The 23,753-nt window shown below is 39.0% G+C and overlaps 2 protein-coding genes across 3 annotated transcripts in view; one reads left to right on the top strand and one right to left on the bottom strand.

Moving 5' to 3' along the window:
• The first annotated feature begins 8,332 nt into the window (after nt 1-8,332).
• LOC119774689 (cellular retinoic acid-binding protein 1) lies at nt 8,333-18,274 on the top strand. The gene is made up of 4 exons (XM_038272334.1): nt 8,333-8,490; nt 10,458-10,636; nt 10,839-10,952; nt 16,795-18,274. Exons 1-4 carry the CDS (start codon nt 8,421-8,423, stop codon nt 16,846-16,848), a joined length of 417 nt encoding a protein of 138 aa, XP_038128262.1. The 5' UTR covers nt 8,333-8,420; the 3' UTR covers nt 16,849-18,274.
• Nucleotides 18,075-23,753, bottom strand: part of LOC119774688 (paired amphipathic helix protein Sin3a-like) — a 19,774-nt gene continuing 14,095 nt past the window's right edge. The window contains exons 19-20 of one of the 2 annotated variants that reach the window (XM_038272333.1): nt 22,059-22,266; nt 18,075-20,032 (exon numbers count right to left, since the gene is read on the bottom strand). In XM_038272333.1, coding sequence (XP_038128261.1) covers nt 19,814-20,032; nt 22,059-22,266 — 427 coding nt within the window. In that variant the 3' untranslated portion in view covers nt 18,075-19,813. The remainder of the gene's footprint in view (nt 20,033-22,058; nt 22,267-23,753) is intronic. The other variant, XM_038272332.1, reaches the window with a different exon arrangement.

Genomic DNA, 23,753 nt, shown 5'->3' with positions numbered 1-23,753 from the left:
TCTCTGTAGTCCCGGTCGTTGTCGTCCCTGATGAGGCCCACCACCGTGGTGTCGTCCGCAAACTTCACGATGTGATTGGTGGTGAACCTGGGGACGCAGTCATATGTCATCAGGGTGAACAGCAGGGGGCTCAGGACGCAGCCCTGAGGGGAGCCCGTGCTGAGGGTGATGACATCAGAGGTGTTCTGACCGACCCGGACTGACTGAGGTCTGTTGGTGAGGAAGTCCAGCAGCCAGTTTCGAAGGGGTGTGTTGAAGCCCAGATGTTCCAGCTTTCCCACCAGGTGCTGTGGGATGATGGTGTTAAACGCTGAACTGAAGTCCAGGAACAGCATCCGCACGTGGGTGTTCTTCTCCTCCAGGTGGGCCAGGCTCAGGTGAAGAGCAGAGGAGATGGCGTCCTCAGTGGAGCGGTTTCGCCGGTAGGCAAACTGGAACGGGTCGAGTGTTGGGGGGAGACTGGAGACGATGTGTTCCTTTACCAGCCTTTCAAAGCACTTCATCATGATGGGAGTCAGTGCGACGGGCCGGTAGTCGTTGTAGCAGGTGACTTGAGGTTTCTTTGGCACTGGGATGATGGAGGCAGACTTGAAGCATGCTGGCACTGTGGCTTGCTCCAGCGAGGTGTTAAAAATGTCCGTGAGGACACCAGCTAGCTGACCTGCACACTCCTTGAGCACCCGCCCAGGTATGTTGTCGGGACCTGGGGCCTTCCGCGGGTTGACCCTCCTCAGAGTCTTCCACACGTCGGCTGTGTTAAGGCAGAGAACCTCCTCTTCCTGATGTGGGACAGCCTTCACTGCTGGAGTGCGATTTAGTGCCTCAAACCTCCCAAAGAAGTTATTTAGTCCGTTTAGGAAGTCAGCATCAACTTCATCCACCGGGGCAGGGGGCGTGTTGTAGTCTGTGATCGCCCGTATGCCTTGCCACATGCTCCTGGTGTTGTTGGCGTCGTGGAACAGATGCTGGATTTTCTGGTTATGGTTCCGCTTTGCTAACCTGATGGCATGGTTCAGGGTGGCTCTAGCTGTCCTCAGTGCCTCCTTGTCACCAGACTTGAAGGCTGAGTTCCGTGCTTTTAGCGCGTGGCGGACCTCCTCAGTCATCCAGGGCCGTTGGTTGGCTCGGGTGGTGATGGTCTTTGTTGTGCTGACGTCCTCGATGCAGTGGTTGATGTAGGCTGAAACAGTCATGGCGTACTCATCAACATTGATCTTGTTGTCATATGTTGCTGCTGATTTGAACATGTCCCATTCAGAGCATTCAAAGCAGTCCTGGAGTGCATCCATGGCCCCCTCCGTCCAGACCCTCACCTGCTTCACTGTAGGTTTTGCTCTGATCAGCAGGGGTCTGTATGCAGGAATTAGCATCACAGAAAGGTGGTCTGAGGAGCCGATGTGGGGGCGGGGGGCTGCTCTGAATGCGTCTTTTATGTTTGTATAAACTAAGTCCAGAGTGTTCTCTCCACGAGTAGCAAAATCCACGTGTTGATAAAAATGAGGGAGAACAGTTTTCATATTCGCCTGATTAAAATCTCCAGCAATGATGAAAACGCCCTCTGTGTGTGTAGATTGCAGCTCAGAGACAGTCCGATAGAGAACACTCATGGCCTCCTTTGTATCAGCGCTGGGGGGGACATACACCGCTGTGATGGTAACAACAGTGAACTCTCTGGGCAGGTAAAAGGGTCTGCAGCTAACAGTCAGAAGCTCTATGGGACCTGTATAAACAGTATTTTTGCAGGAGGCGTTCCACCAGGCATAAAACATTGTTCACAGTCACCATCCTTTAGATGTGTAAAAAGAGGGAGGAAAAGTTCAAAATACCGTATGTAAAATTGTGAAAAAAAGTATTAGATTCCAACAGTTTTTAGCAAACGATGTGAACACGAGTTTATTAGAGCAGGAGTTCAAACCTGCAAGGCTGGTAAGGTGATGGGTGTTTAAATTAGTGCTGCCAGCAGATGGTGACTGTGAACAATGTTTTATGCCTGGTGGAACGCCTCCTGCAAAAATACTGTTTATACAGGTCCCTTTAAACAAAAACATTAAAGCTTTGGCCAGATTTATTTTTTCTTCATAGGATAAACTGTTTGATGTGTTTCATTCTACCAATGACATAGCCTCCCAAATATAGTTTGAATAAAGTGCTAGGTTAATGGCAATGCCCGGTCTAAAAGCACAGTGGAGCAGCATTGCACTGGTTAATTTGCCTCATTTCACCAGAGAAAACTGGCCACTCTAGAATACACCGTCTTTATTAGAATGTAAAATATAGCAATGGTTATGGGGGAAAAAATATAAACCTAACTCATCCATGCCGACATCAACCTTCCATTTTTTTAATGGGTTTAGTTTAGCTTTGGTCTCTCTTATTCTTTAAATGATTTTATCAGAAATAAAAATTACTTCCTGTATTTTCTGGTTTGTATTGTGAGTCTAACTTAAGATTTTTTTCTTTAAAGCATTTTTCTCAGTGTTTGGCTAAAAAGCTTTAGTTTTTATCTGTTAAAAATAGTCTGTTACTGATGACTGTTTGGCATCACCCACATGATTAGTGCTCGAGTTATTGACTATAGATAAGCAACAAAATGGATTAGAACACGTTGACCCGGGTCACTGCCTGTGTCTATTTTCAGATAAGGGCTGTGAGGGGGAAAAAGCTGTGTTGATGTGCTTTCTTGATGTGAGCATAACCGTGGGGCGACCATACATCTTACGGAAAGGAACAATCTGTCTCGAAAGGTCGTATCTCATTTTGTTGGTTGGAAATAAAAATTAAAGCATCGGTTTAAAAAGACGATTTACTGAATAGATGAATTATTGCACCTTTAGGATGTTAATTAAACCTCATTCTCTAGAGTTTTTAAAACAGATCCTCTATGCATTGGTCAGCAGACATATTTCACTGTACTACACATTGCAGGATACTACAAATGTAAATACTTCTCTATATTAAACATACAGACATAGATGACTGATTTAATTAGAAAACAAAAGTTTATAAACGGGCCAACAGAGGGAACCAGACTGGATCTCTACAGCTCTAGGTTTTTCCAAGTTTCACTTAACATTTTTTCTCCATTGTAATCCCAGCGTTGTCTTTTGGAAGTGAAACCGCCCAGAGACCAAGAGATACATCCACAGATGAATGAAACAAACAGGGAGGCCCTCTTTGAGGCTCTCTGACAGTTCCTGGTGGGATGACAGAGTGCCCCCCTTCTCTGTTCCTCTGTGCCTTAATTATCAAGCCTTGTCTGGGAGGCACTTTGTCAAAAAGATTGATGAGGGACTGTCAGAAAGGGAACAAATCTGACTTTGCCGGGGTTAAAGGAAGGGCCCCTCATTCTCATGGGATGTTATGGTGGCTGTGGAAAAGATCGAGCCCAAAATGATCGAAAGGAGGATAGCAACGTAAAGGGTGTTTGGAGATTTAAAAATATCCAGAGACCTTTTAGAAGGAAGAGTTTTTACAATCTGTGTTATTATTTATAGTAAGAATGCACATAAAAGCTGTCAGCACTGAATACATGTTCCACATTAAGATAAATCTAGAGTTGTTTTTTAATCACATTGCTGAGTTGCAGTAAAATTTGGCACATTGCTGTAACCATTAAGTACATTTGTTCCACCGGCCCATATGGAGCAGGAACAGATTAAAGCAGAAGGAATCAAATATAAGGAAAGGTCAAGATCCTTTACTGCATTGATTGAGAGTGACTTAGAAAAGTATGTTTCATGTCAGGTTCAGTTAATTAAAAACAGTTTATAGAAACATTAGTTTTGTGTTCATTTAAGTCGCTTTAGTTTGTGTTTGTGTGCACAGAAACTGAAGGACATTTACAAAGGAAATGAAGTTGATGCAGCACTAAAGCCTTTTTTAGTTAAAATCTTTCTTTTCTGACAGATATGTTGCTAAACATGTTTTTTTTTATATTTAAGTATTTATTAGAATGTGCATTGAATACACGAAAGTACTGTCTAGGTGACAGCTCTATAAATAAAACATCATATTTACATTATTACATGTTACATGAGGGCAGTCTATGGAGCTGTAGTCCAACAGTTGGTTCACTTCTGTTTTTTTATATGTTGTTTGAATTCTCAATATATGTAATCCCATGGTACTTTACCAAGAAAATGTAACCAGATCATACAGTCAGATTAGTTTAAAGGTTGATTGGACCTTAGAGGAAGAGCTCCCTTTTAATAGGAAGAAAGTAGAACCCGAAACAGGCTCAATGTGAGCGGCCATCTGCCGAGGCCGACTGGGGTTTAAGGATACAGAAGCAGACATACAGAAAGGGACAAGGATACAAGGTAACTGTCACCCAGCTCCACAGGCTGTCCTGTCCGGGAAACACACAGCCAGGCAGTCGAGCTTCGAACCAACTCCCATGTGAGAGGATGAAAGAGAGCCCATACGGTTAGCCACAGTCAGAGAAACAGGACTACACTGAAAAACAGACCAAGCTCCAACATCTACAAACAAGGATGTTTATGGCTGATATTTCTCTCCAGGATGGTGTCACAGCCAAACAGGAACAGACCTAATGAAGCTACTTCTGAGAAAAAACAAAGAGAGCATAACATTAGAGTTTACTGCAGAATGGGAGAATAGAGATAGAACGAAGCAGAATGTTGGGGTTCCTATATCCTCCAGCAGTCTAAGCCTGCATATCTATAGAGATAGCCTTTATCGAAAAATAAACTCTGTTAAAGAAAGTACTGAGAAGATTTCCCATGGATAAAATAATTAGGTGGCTTCACCCTTTTTAGCCATCTTGAAAACATCTTTAAACCCACAAAGAAATTCTCAAAGTTTTTTGTTTTTTTAACCCTCGATCATAAATAAGTTCGGTTGTAGAAAGCCAAGTCTGTTTATGTGGTTTGCTAAAGATTTCCATGAGTTTAGCAATAAATATTTTTCTTTTTGGCTCATTTACTTTCAAGGGCGGAAATCACTAAAAACACAAAGTTTAGGACATAGATTCATCTCCACTCCCTTAGATTTTAAATAAGCCAGTTATTCTGACTGTAAGTGCTTTAGAGCAGGGGTCTTCAACGTTTTGAATTCATGTTAATGTGTATTTAAAGACATTTTAATTAGTGCAAAAAATTGCAGGAGGGAATATAAAAAAAAGTAATCAACCAAGACTTTCGCGATCCCCATGCAGTACCTCCGCGGACCCCCTAGGGGTTGCGGACCCCCTGTTGAAGACCTCTGCTTTACATGATCCTTTTTTGTGTTTTTTACACAGGATGTCCCCCCATGGCACAGTGACACGCAGGTCAATATAATGTTTAAATAATCATTCATATGTTTCTGTATTAAACATGAGATTAACCTCTATAACAAAAGTAATTTCCCTCTGGGATTATTAAAGTATTTCTGATTCTGATATAAGGTTATAGAAGCAGAGTTTAGACTTGGAGCTTCTCTTAGCAGATTGCTTTAACCTCTAGCCTGGATTAATGATTCAGATAGGTTATCTATTATAAGTGATGTAAAGTAACTAATAAGAGTTTCTAATACAATTTTCTGCAACATTAACATGAGCAATGTTACATTTACCCCACTTCCACTTTTTGGATTTCAAGGAGTAAAAGGTACAGATTTGAGTTTTTGAAAAGAAACGTATTAAAAGTTAATACTGAGAAACTTAAATGTTTTAGATCATTAAACAAATTCAGAAAATAGCCAAAATAAATAACACGTGCAAAATAAAATTATTGGTGGATAAAATCTAAGCAAACCTAACTAGTTCTGATTGGATTTAAACATTTTGAAGCCATCAAGATCAAATGCACTTATTTAAATAAACCCATCATTTTTGTTTGATGCTCCTAGCCCCACCCACGCCTGATCACTGCCACCCCTGCAGAGTCTAGAAAACATTTAAACTTTGTGACATGAGGTTGGATAAGCAATCTTAAAATGCAACACATCATGTCTAAATGAATTCGATTGATTTATTGACTTGAATGTACTCGTTACATCAGCTCAAATAGTCAAACAAGAAGAAGAAGGTGTCCAAGGAAGAAAAAGGTGCTTGGAATTTATACAGTTTATACAGTGTGTCCACATATGACAGTTTTTGTTTTAATAGTAGGATTATACTGGGTTATTGCACAGGGTATTTACATGGGTATTTATATAGATGGATGTTTATGTATATAGTTATTGCACTGGATGTCAGATTTAGAGAAACAGGTTATTGCACAGGGTATCAAATAGTAAATTGCACATTATACATTACACAAGTTATTGCCATTGTAGTGTGGCACTGTAGAGTCTGGTTGCAGCAGGGATGAATGACCTGCGGTAGCATTCCTTTTTACAAGCAGGGTGTAAAAGTCTTTCACTAAAGGAGCTGCTCAGCGTCTCTACAGTCTGGTGCAGAGAGTGGAAGGTGTCCATGATGGATGTAAGCTTGAACAACACCCTCCTCTCGGCCACTTCCTCCACAGCCCAGGATAGAAGTGGCCCTCTTCACCAGTCTGTTCAGTCTCTTTATGTAACGCTCTGCGTTGCCAGGTGCTACGCAGACGACAGAATAGAGGAGCGCTGAGGCCACCACAGAGTCATAGAAGGTTTAAAGCAGGGGCATGCTCACTCCAAAGGACCTCAGCTTCCTCAGGAGGTGGAGGCTCTGGCCCTTTTTATACAGGGCGTCTGTGTTATGAGTCCAGTCCAGTTTACTGATGTATTTCTATGTCCTGCCCCTGGATATTCATGGGGGAGTGAGGTGGGGGTCTTCTCCTGAAGTCGATCACCAGCTCCTTGGTCTTACTGATGTTAAGACACAGGTGGTTCTTCTCACACCAGTCCAAAAAGTTCATGATGAGCGATCGATACTCCAACTCATTCCCCTCAGAAACACAGCCTACAATGGCTGATTCATCGGAAATCTTCTGGAGATGGCAGCTGTCTATGTTGTAGGGTAATCCTGAGGTGTAAAGGGTGAAGAGGAACGGAGGCAGGTCTGTTCTCAGGGGGGCCCCGGTACTGCAGTCTGCCATCTCTGACTGACAGCCATTCAGCCGCAGGTACTGAAGGTGTTCAGTGAGGTAGTTGATGGTCCAGGCAGCAGAATGTTTCTCCACTCCAGCATCCTCCAGCTTCCCCCTCAGCAGCTCTGGTCTGATGGTGTTGAAAGCTAGGAAAAGTCAAAGAACATGAATTTCACTGCACATTTCACTGCACTCCTGGTGGTCTTCGGGTAGCTGAGCGCCGACTGCAGTAGGTAGATGATGGCACTCTCCACTCTCATGTCAGGGCAAGGATCAGGCGCTCCATGGTCTTCATCAGGTGGGAGGTCAGGGTGACTGGTCTTGTAGGCCGCTTCCTTGGCCCACAAGAACAGATGAGGAACAGAGTTCATTTGGTCAGGGTTACAAAGCCATTAAGTTAGAGCCAAAGATGGTAAAAATATGAACATTTCCAGGAATGGGCCCAAAGATAACATCCTACAACTCTGTAGGCATTACTGTCCTCAAATTATTCACAATAACAAAGACACTGAAGGCGACCATGAAAGGGTTGAACATTGTCGACCAAAGAGAACAGGAAGCATCGTCTCACGCATGCCAATTAAATGTCTGGATGATCCCAAAGACTTTCTGTAGACTTTAGAGGTAGAAATAATAACTTTGTGCAAGTTGTGCCTCATGTTCCATCTAACATCATATTTTAGAGAAAGGTCATCATACCGACAAACATGTTGGTGTAAGTGTGATAGTCTGGGTCTGCTTTACCACTTCAGGAACCGGATGACTTTGCTTGATTTATTAAACCATTAATGAGTTTCTCTAAAAGAAGAACCAACCCACAAGACAGACCATCGGTTAAAAGCTCAATCAACACTGGGCTGGCTGCCCAGCGAGTCCATCTTTGAAAAAAAAATCTAAATAAGAGAAATAAATATTTTGGAGAGGTTGCGGAGGCACAACATTAAACAGGCTTTTTTTATGTACAAATAAAAACCAGCCCGACTGAATGAAAACCATTCTCAATAGAAACGTCGGCCAAAATTTCCCCTCAGCAATCTGAAAGACTCGGTGCAATTTATCATTTGATGGCTGCTGTGGTTGCCAATTTTATTCGGTTTGAGCTCTGTTTGTTCCATGGTGAGTTAAATCATTTAATATCTGCTTTATGCTTTTACTTTAGTTGTAGTTGCCAAATATTAAAATATGTTCTGAAGGAGTAAACTATCAGAAAAGTGTGTAAGTGTCTGTAAATATGTGTCTGCAGAGGTGGAGGGGAGGGGGGGTGTCCGATGTGTTGGATCATTACACACAGGGAGGAGAGAGGGAGGGAGGGAGAGGAGAGATGGACGGAGAGAAAGAGCCTAAAGAAAGGCAGCTGAGGAGTCAAAAGATTGGAGGCGTTGGTCGGCTCACTACAGGACAAGAAAAATGGCTGATTTTTCAGGTACCTGGAAAATGAAAAGCAGCGAGAATTTTGACGATCTGCTCAAAGCTTTGGGTAAGCACTGTTTTTTTCTGTTAGTTGAATGGTACATTTGTTTGTTTTACACAAAGACTGAACTGGGACATATTTTTACAAATCAAAGCAGTGTAAGACAGATAGATCAAGTCTAAGGTCATCCCAGAACACTAAAATTATACGGTTTTACACCGATGTCTTCAATCTGTAACTTTAATTCAGAACTGCAGGTTTTTTTTATGTATTTGATGAAATCTGCAGGGAGCAGATCTCTGCCTAAATAACAGAAGCACAGTGTTCTTGCTCTCTGCATTAGTTTGAGTTCATCCTAGATAACGGTGGAAACAACAGAAAGCAGCTTCCCGTTGGATTGTTTGCTGTTCGGTTTCTGTTTCTTCAAAGAGGTTCATAGTTCTTCCAAACTTTTATTGGACAGGATTTATCATAATCTACCGGAGAGTCAAACAAAGCAGACAGGATCAACATTCTTCCCTCTCATCACCCTCTGCTACGACCTCCAGATTTGCAACATCTGTTGAAAATTTTCTCACATGCAGCTGCTAGAAAGCCCCTTTTTTAAAAATAGATATTTAAAAAAAAAAAAGAGAACAAAAATATTACCTCTGACATCCTCCGATAGAAGGCCTGTTCTAAACGTTTTCACATCTTACATTAAACGCTCTAATTTTAAATGTATTTTATGCATAGAAAGTGAATAATTGTGAGGTGGAAAGGAGAGGACACCTGGTTTTCCAGGTCTTCTACTATGATTCTAAAAAGGGGATCAGCTGCACGTCTTTTAGGGTATTTCTCCATCAGATTTAAACATCCAGGGATGGAGACTTTGCAGATCTGTGTTTTACAAAGTGACTAAAGCTTCCTCCGATTGGATGGAGATCATCTGTCAACATTAGTCATTTTGACATTGATTCCCAATTGGATTTAGGTCCGGATCCAGACCTATGTGATGTCACTCTGGAACCTAAGCTTCAACAGACACCATCTGATTTTTAATTTTTCCCGATAACTCTTCATTAAGCCCCCTTCTATCCATCGTTGCCCAGCCTCACTATAAATTCTGAGAACAAAGCATGATGCTGCCACCACCGTGTATCGTTTAGGAGGATTTGTCTCAGAGTGATGAGTCCTGCCATAGTTTCTCTCAGCAGATTCCTCACTTCAACTTCTTGGCTGTTTCTCTGATTTCTCTTTGTCTGGTTTAGGGGAAAAGGTTTTTTGTTTCTTTCTTTATTGTTTCCATTTATTAAACCTCTGCACAGCTCTTCATCAGACCCAGTTCACAGGGTCTTCAGTGGTTGCCATGACACTTTGCCTCCCAATGTTCTCTAATAAAGCTAACAGAGAAGATTAGGGGACAGCTACTTTATATTGAGATCAAATTGACTTCTCAAGGAAGCTGGTTTAATATACTTTAATTTGGCTAATCAAACTTAATTAAGGTTTAGTAACTTTGTTGAGGGACTTTTAAAACCATCATCATTTCCTTTCCTCTTCACAATTCCGTACAAGGACAATTCGAAGGGCTTTACATCAAGTAAAAAATTAAATAAAAGGAAAATAAAAGTAAATAAAGGGGAAAAAAACAACATAAACGCAGATAGTAAATAAAATAAACAATTGGACCACAAAGTTATACTATTAATACCTAATTTATTGTAAATTCAGCAGTACAAGGAAGCTCTAAACAAATGGGTTTTTGACTCTGATTTAAAAGATCTCAGGTTTTCAGCACTTTTACAGTCAGATAAGTGGAGCATAGGAACTAAATGTTGCTTCTCCATGTTTGGTTCTAGTTCTTGGTGTACAGAGTAGGTTTGAGCTAGAAGACCTGAGTGGTCTGGGAGGTTGATACACTGACAACAGTGATTTATAGACTAACAGAAGGATTTTAAAGTTTATCCTCTGAGCTTCAGGGAGTCAGTGGAAGGACTTCAATATAAGGACTCAAAATCAATATTGGATTGACTTCTGTGTCTGAATCTCAGGAGTGAACGCCATGCTGAGGAAGGTAGCAGGGGCGGCTGCATCCAAGCCCCATGTGGAGATAAAACAGAGCGGGGACCACTTCTACATCAAGACCTCCACCACAGTCCGCACCACGGAGATCAACTTCACCATAGGCCAGGAGTTTGACGAGGAGACGGTGGATGGCAGGAAGTGTAAGGTAACTTTAACCAACCAGTGGATGAACTGCTGTTAAGAAAATAAAAATGCACAGATGTATAACAGTGAAGTAGAAACTGACTGCATGAAACTTTAGTGTCATAATTGGGATTTACAGTAGATCCACTCAAATAGCCTCTGACTGTTTCCCTGCAAACAGGTGAGGCTGATTGTGAAGTTTTTGAACTAATGATTTTCTGCAGAGTTTGGCCACATGGGAGACAGAAAACAAGATTTACTGCAAACAGACTCTGCTGAGCGCGAACGGTCCAAAAACCTTCTGGAGCCGAGAACTCAGAGGGGATGAACTCATATTGGTGAGAGTTTACTTCTGATATCATAATGATGAAAAAGGAGAGAAGAAATTTGTTTCAGGCATTGATTACAGTTTGAACTCACTAGAACGGCCTCCTTTTTATATAACGCTTTTTATTTGCTTTTCTTAATCTGGGGTTTTCAAACACACTCGTCGTCTTAGAGTGATGGATTTATAACAAAATCTCCAAACAGATGTTTGGATGATTCACAAAGTGACAGACTTGGAAATCACTGCCTTTATTCACATGGGTAAACAGCACACAGGGCTGGGGTGAAGGAACCGTTTGGGTTTTATTTTAAAAATGTACGTATTTCCATGGGAATCACAGATTCTTCCAGGGGAAGATCATCAATCATATTTCATCACTGTGTGATAAAATGTTGTTCATGAACAGGTCACAAAAAGCACCTTTTAGTGCTATTGGCTCTCCTGCTAAAATAAGAGGTAAATATTCTCTATTTGACTGCAGAGGCATAATCACACATGGAAAGTTCTAGAGAGGGGCCAACGGGGGCCAGGGCCCATGTTGAGCTGGTCTGACCCCCGTTAAGGCCCCTCTAGTACTGGATCAGAGATGGTGAACATTTTCTTTTGCTTTATTGTTCTGTTATGTTAAAATTAAGGTGATTAATAATAATTTATCAGTTTTATTGAAGTTCTTAATCTGATTGAATTAAAACCAGTTATTTTCATAAATATGTAATATTTATGCACTATGCATGTACATAATAACAAAATGTTTTTTAAAATCTTTTATTTAGCAACCTATTATTTCAGTTGCTTATTTTAGTTTTTTAAAACATTTTTAAAACAAAAACAAACTTTTGCCTTGATTTTTTGTCCCAAGCTTTTCTGTGTTCCCATGAAAACATGCTGGCCATCCCATCTAAAGGTGTAACGTTTTCACACCGTAGTAAAATATCTTACCGAAAGGATGTGTCTACACCTTTTTTTAATATGCACGTACATTTTAACATTGATATCATTTTTTTTAGGAGACCAATATATTTATGATTCTCTTTAGTTTGCAGTCTGAACAGGATCCCACTCCTCGAATTAGGACAAAGACGTCTGACAGATGTGTTTTGATCTTCCAGAAATGGCTTCTCACCTAAACATTCTCATATATACAGTCTGAACAATAACTAAAATCTTTATTCTCTCAGGATTTCGATTAGTTAATCTATTTTAATAAGATACACCCAAAGTGAAAGGCCTACAGAATCATTACAATCGGAGTGATTTTTTTTAGAATAGAAGAATGAAAAATCACTTTATTGTCGCACATTGGGGAAATTGGGATGTTACAGCAGCAACAGATTATAGCAAAATTGGTCACACCAAGGTGGAGGTGCCTATTTCTGCTAACTTTGAAAAAATCTTCTAGCCGTCAATCACTGCTGATCTAACATCTGTCCAGCAGAACTTCCACTAGTAGAATTAGCAGCAACTTTATAAAACAAACAGGCTGTTTTTAATAGAGTATTAAAAGACGGTTGAGTGAAAGAAAAGCACTTTAATGAGAATATAATCCAGGATTTGGCTTAAAGGTTATTAATTACTGATTAAGAAGCGATGTCAGATGCATCTTTAGATGTTAGGGGTGTCAAGTCCTCTTTTTGAATGAAAGTTTTAGCTTTCATAGTGAAGTTTAGCTTTCTGCTTCCCTCTGCTGATAAGCTTTGTGGATATGCTAATAGAGTATTCTTTTAGGGACTGAGTGAATGCATCAATATCAACTGTAAAGACAGTGATTAAAAGGTATAGATAGAGGATGATAGACGCCAGAGCCAACTATAGAGAACAGCTGTCTGATATCAGTTATACATGGACACACTGGTCAGTGGGGCAACATTCCTGTATCTAAAATACATTTTTATTTATGTTTTTCAATATGTCATCTCTATTTGACATAATGTAGAAATGTATTACTCTAAAAATCAACCTTTAGGCTCACCTTTGCGTGGAAATTATTAATTCTTTGTACATTTGAGGTAAAAATATACATCAGGGTTATTTTCATATTGTTCTATGTGTGAAGCATAATGTGGTAAAAATAGAGAACCTTTTTAATCCATAATAAAACAGCCTGACTTTTAGGAAGTCGTCTGAAATCTCCCAGTAAACTGAAAAAACATTTAATCACATACTCAGAATCTTTAATATAGCACATATGAACAGAGTTTGTTTTTTGTAGTTTTTTTTCCCCCAATGAAAGCAAAAACCTTGCAGCTTTTCTCAGGCTTCCTGCAGAGAAGCAGGTTGCAAGAGTTGAACGTTTCGCTGCTTCATTTGTTGTTGCATTCCTCCCGACGCCTCGCGGCCTTGCATCCATCAGAAACACGTCTGCTTCCAGTTCCCGCCTTTGAAAAGTTTCGGGGTTTACTGCCCAGCTGGACATTTAAAAAAGAAGGAAGCGGTCCAGCTTGGCTTGGACTGAGATGTCTGTACGGACACTGACTCACTCCTCTCTGCAGAGAGGCAATCAGGGAAAGGTTTGGGAGAGGCAGTAATTTGGACTGAATGTATGTTTTCAAATGAGACAGAGAGTTATTCTCTCTAAATGTGTTTTTGTTTAACACGGGGTGTGTTTGTATATTCATGCTGGAGTGATAGACCATAATCTGATAGGCATCTTGGAATCGATTCTTTTGGGAAGGTTTTTTTTTCACTATAACAAAAAGATCAAAAAACATTTGTGAGAGAAAAAAGGTCAAGATGGACTCAGTAAACTTTAGAGCTGCTGCCTGCGCAGGCAGGGATGGTTAAAGCTCCCTAATGGTTGGGAACACCACCTGTGTTTTTCTCAGTTTACTCTAAAAAATATTTTCCTAGATCCTTAATATTTCAAATCAAGATTTTCCTAAATACTGAAAACATTTTGTGTATTTACTTCCTAACCTTTTTGTGTATTTTTTCATATTAAATTATAAGATTAATTAAGATAATTACAAGCGGTTTAAGCACAGTATAGTAAAAAGTATAAATAAAAGCAGAATAGATCCTGCAGGGTTCTATTAAAACAATATGAGGAAGAAACACAAAGGAAACAGTGCCTTTAGTATAATAATAATAATCTAAGTATAAATTTCAAATATCATGAATCAGAATAGGAATTAAAGTGACTGAATTATGGCTCAGATTTTTGCAACTACCTGATAAAACCAAAAACTAAACCGTTATGTATTCTTGGATAGATAGTCACTTTGCAAGCTACTTGGATGCAAATAAACAACTCATAAAAGAGGCAGGCCATTTCAAAATTGCTGCAGTTTGCAAATGTTGGTAATAAATCTGAAATCGATTAAGACACCAGCAGCACAGCTGGCCTTTTAATCCCTTGTTAATGAATATACAAACACTCATAAGGGTTCATTAAAGGCGGCCATCCAAGTGAGCAGCAAGAGATTGTTATAACAAAAACAGTGCAGGAGATAGACTGACTAAATAATCAAAATATTTTTTCAGTTTTAAAACAGTCACACTAATCAGTTGTAATACTGAATAACAGCATATTAATTCAGACTAAAAGTTTTTTTTTGTGATAATCCAAAATGTTATTCAGTATTTTCCTTTTTTTTTTGTCAGCTAATGACAATAAAATGTTTCCTACACTCTGTGAGATCTCTGATAAACAAGAAGGACCATTTAGGGATCAGTCAGTATGTTTGAAAATAGGAGAAAAAACACACTTTCCATGCATTATGCCTACATGTACAGTTCAGTATTTTATTTAATACATTAATAAATACTGGTAAAATTCCAAAAAGGTTAAAAAACAAACCACTGGACTTTGTTTCCACGTTTAAAAACTTTCACTCACTTTTAAAACTTGGAAACAAAGTCAAGTGGATTGTTTTTTTTGTTTGTACTTTTTTGGAATGACTATGACCTGGATGACTGGGAATCTTCACCATCTTCACCTGAGAAGAAAAAAAAATATAATCCCATAATATCAACCTTATAATAATATTGAAGGTAGGTGAATCTGGGATAACTCAGGGAGTGTAGAGCTGCAAGCGTCCTCCTCTGCTCTCTGGCCTCAATGATCACACTAATGAATGCTAATGAACCCTGGTTCTACCTTCATCTAATACCCCCCCTCCCCAGATGGAGTCGTCACGGCTCAATTATCTTAGCTCCAACATTTCTTTCCCCCTCATTCTGCTACTCCACACTGCCTGGGGTAATGACACGTACCGCTGCATGATCCCTTTTTCTCCAAACCTCCCTAAGAAGCCCATAAATCTCCAGCGCTCCAGTGTTTTAGTCCAGAAAACAAAACATGTGATTAAGAATGCAAACCTGACAGCTGCCATGCTCAATTAAAGTCAATTTAAATAACAATAGCCTGCGCTACAGTCCGCGTCTGTGTTGGAGGACAGATTTTAAAAGAGCTGTGTTCATTATGGAAATGTCAGCATCCAGAGTTTAAAAAGCTTTTATTGTACATGATAATCTTAGAAAAAAAAAAAGCTGTTTTGACCAAGAAGGTTTTCATCACAGCTGCATGTCGACAGAAATTAAACTATTACAGCAGAAGGTTATGATGCTACATCACCCTAAATGATGAATGTGTTGTTTTACTGCTGAGATGTGAAGAATATGGTTTTATAAAAACATTAGTTTGGTTCCAAGGGGACGGTCTGCAACTGTTTGATAGCTGATTTACACTTTTTAAATAAAACTGCACTGCTCTGAGAAACAAAAACAGGGAAAAGAACTGGGAAGTCGTGGGCTAATGGTCAGAGCAGAGTTATGTTCTGAGAAGGCTGGGAATACAGGATTCCTGAGCAAGAACCAGAATAAGCTGCCTGCTGCTCCCCAAGGGTGGAGGGTTAAATAAAAAATAAAATAAAAAAAGTTTTTTACTAATACATTAGATCATTAAAAATTAAATGTAATTATATAAATTACTTATCCACAAGGGGGCAGTCTGGAGCACTGAATCTCTACAATAGTCAGGCTGGTAATCATCTATGGCTGCAGTTCTTTTTAATTAACAGTATTAATAAACAAACAAATCTAATTATAAAATCCTCTTAATATGCATAGATGTTCTGAGATTATTCCAATTCAAAGGCAAAATATCACTTTTAATAAAAATTTTTATTGTTTTTTATTCTTCAGGTGCAAAGTATTTATATTGTTAAAACAATTTACAGTGAAGTATTTTATTTTATTTTTTCAACTCTTCACTATTATTTTATTTTTATACACTGTTCTAAGGTCCACATTTGTGTGGCCATTTTTTTGATCATCTTTTTGTTGCTGTAAAACCTGAATTTCACCATTGTGGGTTAATAAAGGAATTTTCTATTGTATTTTATTTGTTGTTTTGTTCATCTGTTAGTTATTTTCTAGTGTGTTGTTTCTTATTTGTGGACCTTTTTCAGCACTTTGAGTAAAGACCAGATTTTTATTTTTATTTTATTTGAGCTATAAATAAAGATAAAGATCCAATTACAGAGAATCCGAATCAATATAATTCCAGTACTCTGCTATTGGACTGGGGCATTTTTGTTGCCAAGCAGAAACACGATTTCTTACCAAACAAACATTGATCTGGTTGGCGATTTTTTCTAACTTTTTTTTTTTTTTCAATGGAGTCATTACTGACATACATGCATCCATTTGCTCTGAAAACAATCTGTTATTTTTTTTCTTTGGACGAGAGGAGGAAACGTTTGGAAAAACTAGAGGGAATCTGTCTTTAAAATACCAAATGTAATACGAAGCTTCTAATGAAGCAAATGATCATGATCCTAAAGACGATAAACTAGTTAGCTGTATAAGTTATTTTTTTGTCTAATTCTCCTTTTCCTCTCATTGCCTTTCAGATCTTTGGAGCAGATGATGTGGTCTGCACACGGATCTATGTACGAGCACAGTAGACATCCATTTAACACACAACTGACCCGTCGCCAAGAACTACAGCGCTAACAGCTCAAATATGGTGCCTTGCAAAATTATTCATACCCCAAACTTTTTATTTTCTAATGTTACCAGGAAAAAAAATCAATTTGTTTGGATGAAATCTTAGCAGTATTAAGTTTCATAGAAAAAGTGTACCTGCAATCATTTAGACTACTTTTTTGAAAAATCTTCTTGCTGCTCGTTTATCCATCCTAGAAACTCTTCCTTCTCCACTTTTATCCAAGTCTGTTGAAGCTTATTCCCCCAACATGGTGCTCCCATGTTTAAGAAGTTTGTTTGCAGAGGATGATTGAACATGCTCACTTTGACGTTCAAGGCCTGAGATAATGTTTTTAAAGATGAGTCTGGTTTAATCGTCTCCATAACTTTCTCCCTTTCCTGCCTGATGTGCTCCTTGTTCAACATGTTGACTTAACTGTGTGAAATCTTCCCCCAAAACAGCTGTTTTCATCAACTAAAAAGAACACACGTTTGCTAAAATTACACACAGGTGTTCTTTGGTTTATTAGCTAGAGTGGCAGTTTATTAAACGTTAGCAGCTTCACTTTAGAATTCTGCATCCTTTTTTCAATAAAGCTTTATAATTAACAGTGGATCCAGCCTTATCACCAACTATATTTACCATAACAAGCCAGCAATTGTTGTTCTGCTACCAGTTAACTGTTAACACTAAGGGAAATAATCTTTTTTTCCTTTCTTTACCTCACTGGTCCTTTCACTAAAAGCAGCAATGTGTCTTATTAATGTGATAAAAGGTGAAAAGTTCAAGGAGTTTAAATACTTCTTTTCCCAAACACTATTTTATAACATAATTTAGGAGACTGAGTTTAGCTTTACATGCCTATAAATAAGTGGCATTAGTTTTTTTTTTTTTTAGCATTACATGCAGAACTAAGTTGGTCTAATCCAATAAAAGTGTTGAGAATGTTTGATGCAGGACCCTCCCCTCTCTTTGCAAATATCATTTATGTGCTGTAAAGGGATCTGGGGATGAGTTAAGAGGTGTGATCTACAGCAGGGATCTCCTGGGAAGATGAGAAACTTAGATAGGTTTTTGGTCTGTAGGAGGGAGCTAGAGAACCAGGAGGGAACGCAAACACGCCCAGGAGGAACAACATGAACAAAAGGAGATGAATGTCTAACAGACATGAAGTATTACTTCCACAGAATGAAGGCAGAAGAGTTTCAGTCTACTCAAAGGATATTTTAATGCCAAACACCAAACTAACACTCATATACAACATCATAAAAGTCAAGAGAAGTGACACATTAATCGAGGAACAAACAATCTCTGTATATTTACAATCGGCTCCTCTGGGACTTCCTGCTTTATTCTGTAACAAACACGGCAAATACAAAAATAAAGACCCAAGTATTAAACTATTCTGAGATTGTCTGCAGCTGGATACTTTACTGACCGCTGCCTTTAGTGGACCTCCAAGAAAACAGAGTTTTGGTGTTTGTCTGGAAGTTTCCTTTTCGTCTCAGAAGTGATGCCTGTTTGTGGTAAAAGCCCCCCCCTGTGTCTGTCCATGCAACATGTCAAGTAAAATGAAATGATATTCTGCTGCTTACATGTTCAGGTTTAATGTGTGTGACCCACATTCCAACATTAAATATTAAGAACTCCTCTTTTAAATCTAATCTCATCTAAAATATCAAAAGAGGACATTTCAAATCTATTAAAAGGCAAAATGAAATAAGGGCAATATAAAGTCTTAGCTTACACGCCCTCATGGGTTTTCAACATCCACATTTATATATTCCAGCAAGAAATACAAATTGACTTTAATAATCCACGACTTAAGAAATTATTGCTCGTTTTTTTTATCTGCAGAGAATTCCCACTGCTGATATTTACCCAAATACTTTTATCGTCGACAGATTATTAAAGATAATCTTGTGTCCAGTTTTACTGTGATAAGTTGAAATTTCGCTAAAAACTCCTGCAGATTGGAAATATTTAGCAAAGTTCAATACAGGAGGAAGTTTGAAGTGCTGTTCAATCTAAAAGCAGCCACACGGTGCATTTATAAAGGAGGACAAACGGCTGCTCAGCTACATTCAATCATCTTAAAACTGTGAGTTTTCCTAAAAACGGACCATAGAAATGCACATAAAAGGGACCCAATTATTTCATAAATGAGCTGGGTTTTTTTTTAGTTTGTTTTTTTTACTAAGTAATGACTTTGGGAAAACAATGAGCAGATTAAAATAAAAAATAAAAAGATAATTAGATAACTTTTTTTGGTTAAAAAGAAAAAGTAAACAGTAAAAGTTGCCTTCTCTTGACAAAAGTCTTTGCATCTTCTGGCTAACTGATGACACTATATATAGATATATGTATTATCGTTTGCTACACAGCAATGACAACCGATAAAAAAAAAAAAAATCTAATTATAAACAAAATATTTACAAAAACATCTCAGGCAATTATAAATTACTGTTCTTGACACATTGTTTCAATGTCAAGCATCTAGTAGCGCAGGTACCAGAAATGTTGAGTCTGTTTTTTTTTTTTTATGGACGTATAGAGCATCATTCCACCTCGACCACCGACTGAAAACGTTCACAGTCTAAAGGAGGTTTACAGCTGAAGTCCAAGCAGAGATATCTTAACAGAGGTAACTGGGATTTCCCAAAAAATTAATGTTTTTCAATCCTTCAGCTGTTTGTTCAGCTTTGGTGGTGGAAATCAGCGAGTTGGAGCCGCTTCCTTTATGTTTACAAAACGTTTGGTTACCCTGATGGGTGCCGTTTTTTAAAATATATCTGTGGAAGGTTTTAAAGCAAAAATATTGACCTGGAAAACAAAAACAAAATACAACTAATAGCTCGTAGCAGCAGAGTCCAGTTGTGGAAGGTTGGAAAATTCATCGGTGGCAGTTTGTTGTGTGAAGTTGCTTAAAACAAACAGTTTAACTATAGTGTCCTGTACTGCACCCAGTACTTGTTGATTTTGAGATAGTGGAGGATCTCAGGGCTGCAGGTGGTGGTGCAGGACAACAGTCCCTCTTTTGCATCACCCATCAGCCACTCGTGAGTGCTGGCTGCCATTTCACTAGTCACGTGTTTCTGGGCCCAGGTGTCCAGCCAGGTCTGAAAGCGTCCGTGCAGACGTGTGTTCACCCGCTGATGGGACTGAAACAACACAGACAGGAGAAAATGAATTAAGAGGGGGAGAGGGAAGAAATGTGCACTGAGGTAGTGGTGGAGATGAAAATATGCATCCCACATGCCAAAAGACAGAAATGTAACTGGTAAATGCTGAAATTATATAGATAGAGAATTAAGCACATTTCCATCCAACAGTGAACTCCCACAATAATGGACTCTGGACAAGCAAAAAGTGGAGGTCAGAAAGCAAAGACACCTAGAAATAAAACGTCTACATGCTGCTGGTTACTGCAAAGAAAAACCTAAATTAAACCTCAATATAAATACTGGTTTAAAAAAAATAAATAAATTAACATGTTGACTCCCCCTAGTGGTCAGACACTCATCCATCAATCGTATTTTTTCTTCTTGCTGGTGTTTTTATTTTATTTTTTTTTTATTACCTATTGTCTGTTTTATGTTATTGGATTTTTTTTCTGTTACATTTCTGGATCATTTATGTGTTTTCAGCGTAATTATTATATTTTTTTCTTTTATGGTTTGATGTGCCTTGAAACCCGTCAGCCTCAAGTATAAAGGAGCCTAATCAGAAAGTCAGCAGCAAAATATCTGATATTTCGGTCTAATATGAACAAATAAAATCATGTTTTTTTTTTTTTGTGTCAGCAGGTTTTAAAATAAACTGAGCATTTTTAAAATTTTATACATCAAGAAGTATTTTGATATTTTCTTCCCCTCTTAGATATTATTTTAGACACAACTGCTACCTATTCTGACGTTAGAAGATAAAAGGTTTTTCTAGGGCCTGTTTTAAAAGACTGAAGTTAATCAATGTGAAGCACCAGCAGCACAGAGTCAGCGAGGTATTGCCTAAATACCCCACTGATGCTGCATCTGAAGCATGTTGCTCAGGAAGGTTTTGATGAGGAGGAATTGACCTCTCATGATTTTTTTTTTCTTCAAAAAACTAGTTTCAGTGTTACATTAAAGCCAGTTTCTTATTAAAACAACTAAGAGAGAAGCTGAGCTAACTGAGAGGATCCCTTACATGCATCGTGTAATGCTGTGTTCACACCAAACGCAGCAGGAGCAGCGTGTTTACATGGAAAGTCAATGGTTGACGGGCATCAAGGCGCAGTAAAATGTCCTGCGGCGCGTTTTGAGCAGCAGGCGCAGCGCGTCTGAGCAGCTGAAGTAGCGCGTCGGGAGGGTTTAAGCATCTGATGCGCGTGATGCGCCGCAAACGCGCTGCTGCTCGACATGGAAAAATTTAACTTTTGCTGCCGGATGCGCCACATAAACCAATCAGAGACGCTGATCTGGGAGCTGGCAGGGAGACAGACATCGCTGATGATACAGAGCGCTACGATCACTCCTCTGAAACGCCTAAATTAACTTAAAAAGCAGAAATCTGCCGGCAAAACATGTTCGCTTTTATTATCCTGGTGCCTGCAGTTTAGATTACATGAAAACCGCTTTCCAGCCGCCGCCGCGAACCGCGAGGAGGCGACCGGGCCAGAGGCTGCTGTTGAATGGGATTCCTACTGACAGCGCACCGCCGGTATGTGGGGGTCAGAGCGGCACCGACAGAAATAATAATATGGTAATCTGTATGAACTGACTGCATTGATTAAGTTTTCATGTGGATTTTCCCACTTAAAAACATTAAAACTACTTTATTCCCACTGATCACAGCAAATATAGCTGCAAGGCAAAGAAAGGATAGAGTAGCTCCGCCCAACGCGCGTCAGACCCACTTTTCCTCCGCGCAGCCAGAGCATTAAAGCTGCTTCAGCCGCGTGTCAGAACTAAACTGGTACAAGCAGCAGACGCGTTTTTGCTGCTCCTGCTGCGTTTTGGTGTGAACGCAGCTTAAACCTGCAGAATCACCTGAGGCCTGGATTCAAACAGACAACCTTCTTACTGAAAGGAAGAGGGTTCTAATTTCTAATATTCTACAATCCAAGTAAATACTTTACTGATACTGATTCTAGTTTCCTTCTATAAACTTTGGAATAGCTGCACTAAACCCGTCAATCACTGTACTCACCTGGTGAGCTCTAGAGAGTGCGGTGTGTCTGTACATGTAGTCCTCTGACTTGCAGACGTAAACCATCTTGTAGGAGTTCAGTTTGAACATGCACTGCATCTTCAGCTCACTGCTGCCATCCTGAGATTTATCTGAGGCGCCTTTAGTGATCCGTTCCTGCTGCAGCTGCTCCCATCCTCTCTGGCATTTCCGTATCCGCCTCAAATTCCTTCAAATAAAATAGATCAATTAGATTATGTAAATATAACTGACTGAAGCCAGTCAAAAATTCTCTAAAACATATTTACAAGAGATATTCTTAAATCATGGTTATCCTGTTATGTGGACACTTAGCTGGAAAATGGGCGGTCACAATACAGGCAAGAAAACCTCATTTGAGAGAACAATTTTTCCAACATATGCATTCCAACTCACCAAGTATCAGCTTTAATTTTAGGGAGTCAAATCATTGGAGGGAAATGTGGATCTAAAGGAGCAGCAGAAGCACGAGTCGTAATAATTCGGTATTGCGCTCTTTTTTGCACAGCGGCATTGTTCAGATTTAAAATGAAAAATAAAAAAACAAAAGCTCTGTGAAAAACTATTGTTGATTGACCCAATTTTTGCGCAGGAGACAAAACAAAAACAATTAGTCACCCCACTGGAATCAAGGTTTTAAATGTGTACTTACCGCTGATGGGTGAGGACTGAAGCCATGAAGCATTTTTTTTTTTGCATTCAGGGCTCCACTTAAAAGACATGACAGTGAGGCCAATTTTTAAATTAAACTGTTGGAGAGAAACACCAGAAAACTGCTGCTTGACAAATTTACCATATTGAAAATACTAGAGTACAAACTTGCACCAATGACGAAACGTGTGCAATGACCATGAGGATGGAAACAGAAATCAAGGAATTTCTCTGCCGCTGAGAATTAATGTACAGTTATGCTTCTGATCTCCCCCACATTTAATGAAATGGGGAAAAAGAAATAAAGATGGGCCCCGATGTGCAATTACAGCCAAGAAACTGAGTTAAGAAACACAAAAAGTGAGTGACCATTTGTGCTTTAAAAAAATGAAAAACACAAAATAGACATATTTCAAATGTAACATTCAGGATTACATCTTTCTGGCGTCGCTGTAAGGCGGCAGGAAAGAGACGAGTATGAACAAATCATTTACACATCCACTTTATTAACAAACCCTAGTTTTCTGTACAAGCTTTGAAGATCATTTACCAACATGTTTCTATAAAATAAAATAAAAGATTATCATATGCATTATTTTGTTTACAAAGAAGTAAATATTCCCAAATGTCGCAACCAGAGTATGCAGTTACATACGGACATCTGACCATTTAAAGGTGCCTCAGTCACATACAACACTTTGATCTAAATACAATCACAAACATAGAGTATGACATGATAAAAAAAAAAAAAAAAGAGAGCAAGACTTCCTTATTTCCAGGTCTTAGACTTCAGTTAAGTTTATGAACTTAAGGGTCAGGTATCTAAAGCCAACAGTTAAACAAAAGGACGAAATGATTTTAGCTTTAATATTAGAATAAAAAAACAAGAGGAAGATCCCTCACTCAATCAAGGAAACAATATTTTTAAAAATCCTTCATAATAAATAAGATTTCTGTTAAAAACAAATTGAATAAATGAACTGTTTTCTTTCTAAAACAGGTGAACAAATAAAGTGCAAACTCCCA

Source organism: Cyprinodon tularosa, unplaced genomic scaffold (genome assembly GCF_016077235.1).
Source record: "Cyprinodon tularosa strain WSP-4 unplaced genomic scaffold, ASM1607723v1 ctg823, whole genome shotgun sequence".
Lineage (NCBI taxonomy): Eukaryota > Metazoa > Chordata > Actinopteri > Cyprinodontiformes > Cyprinodontidae > Cyprinodon > Cyprinodon tularosa.
This window is presented reverse-complemented; position numbering and strand designations above follow the sequence as displayed.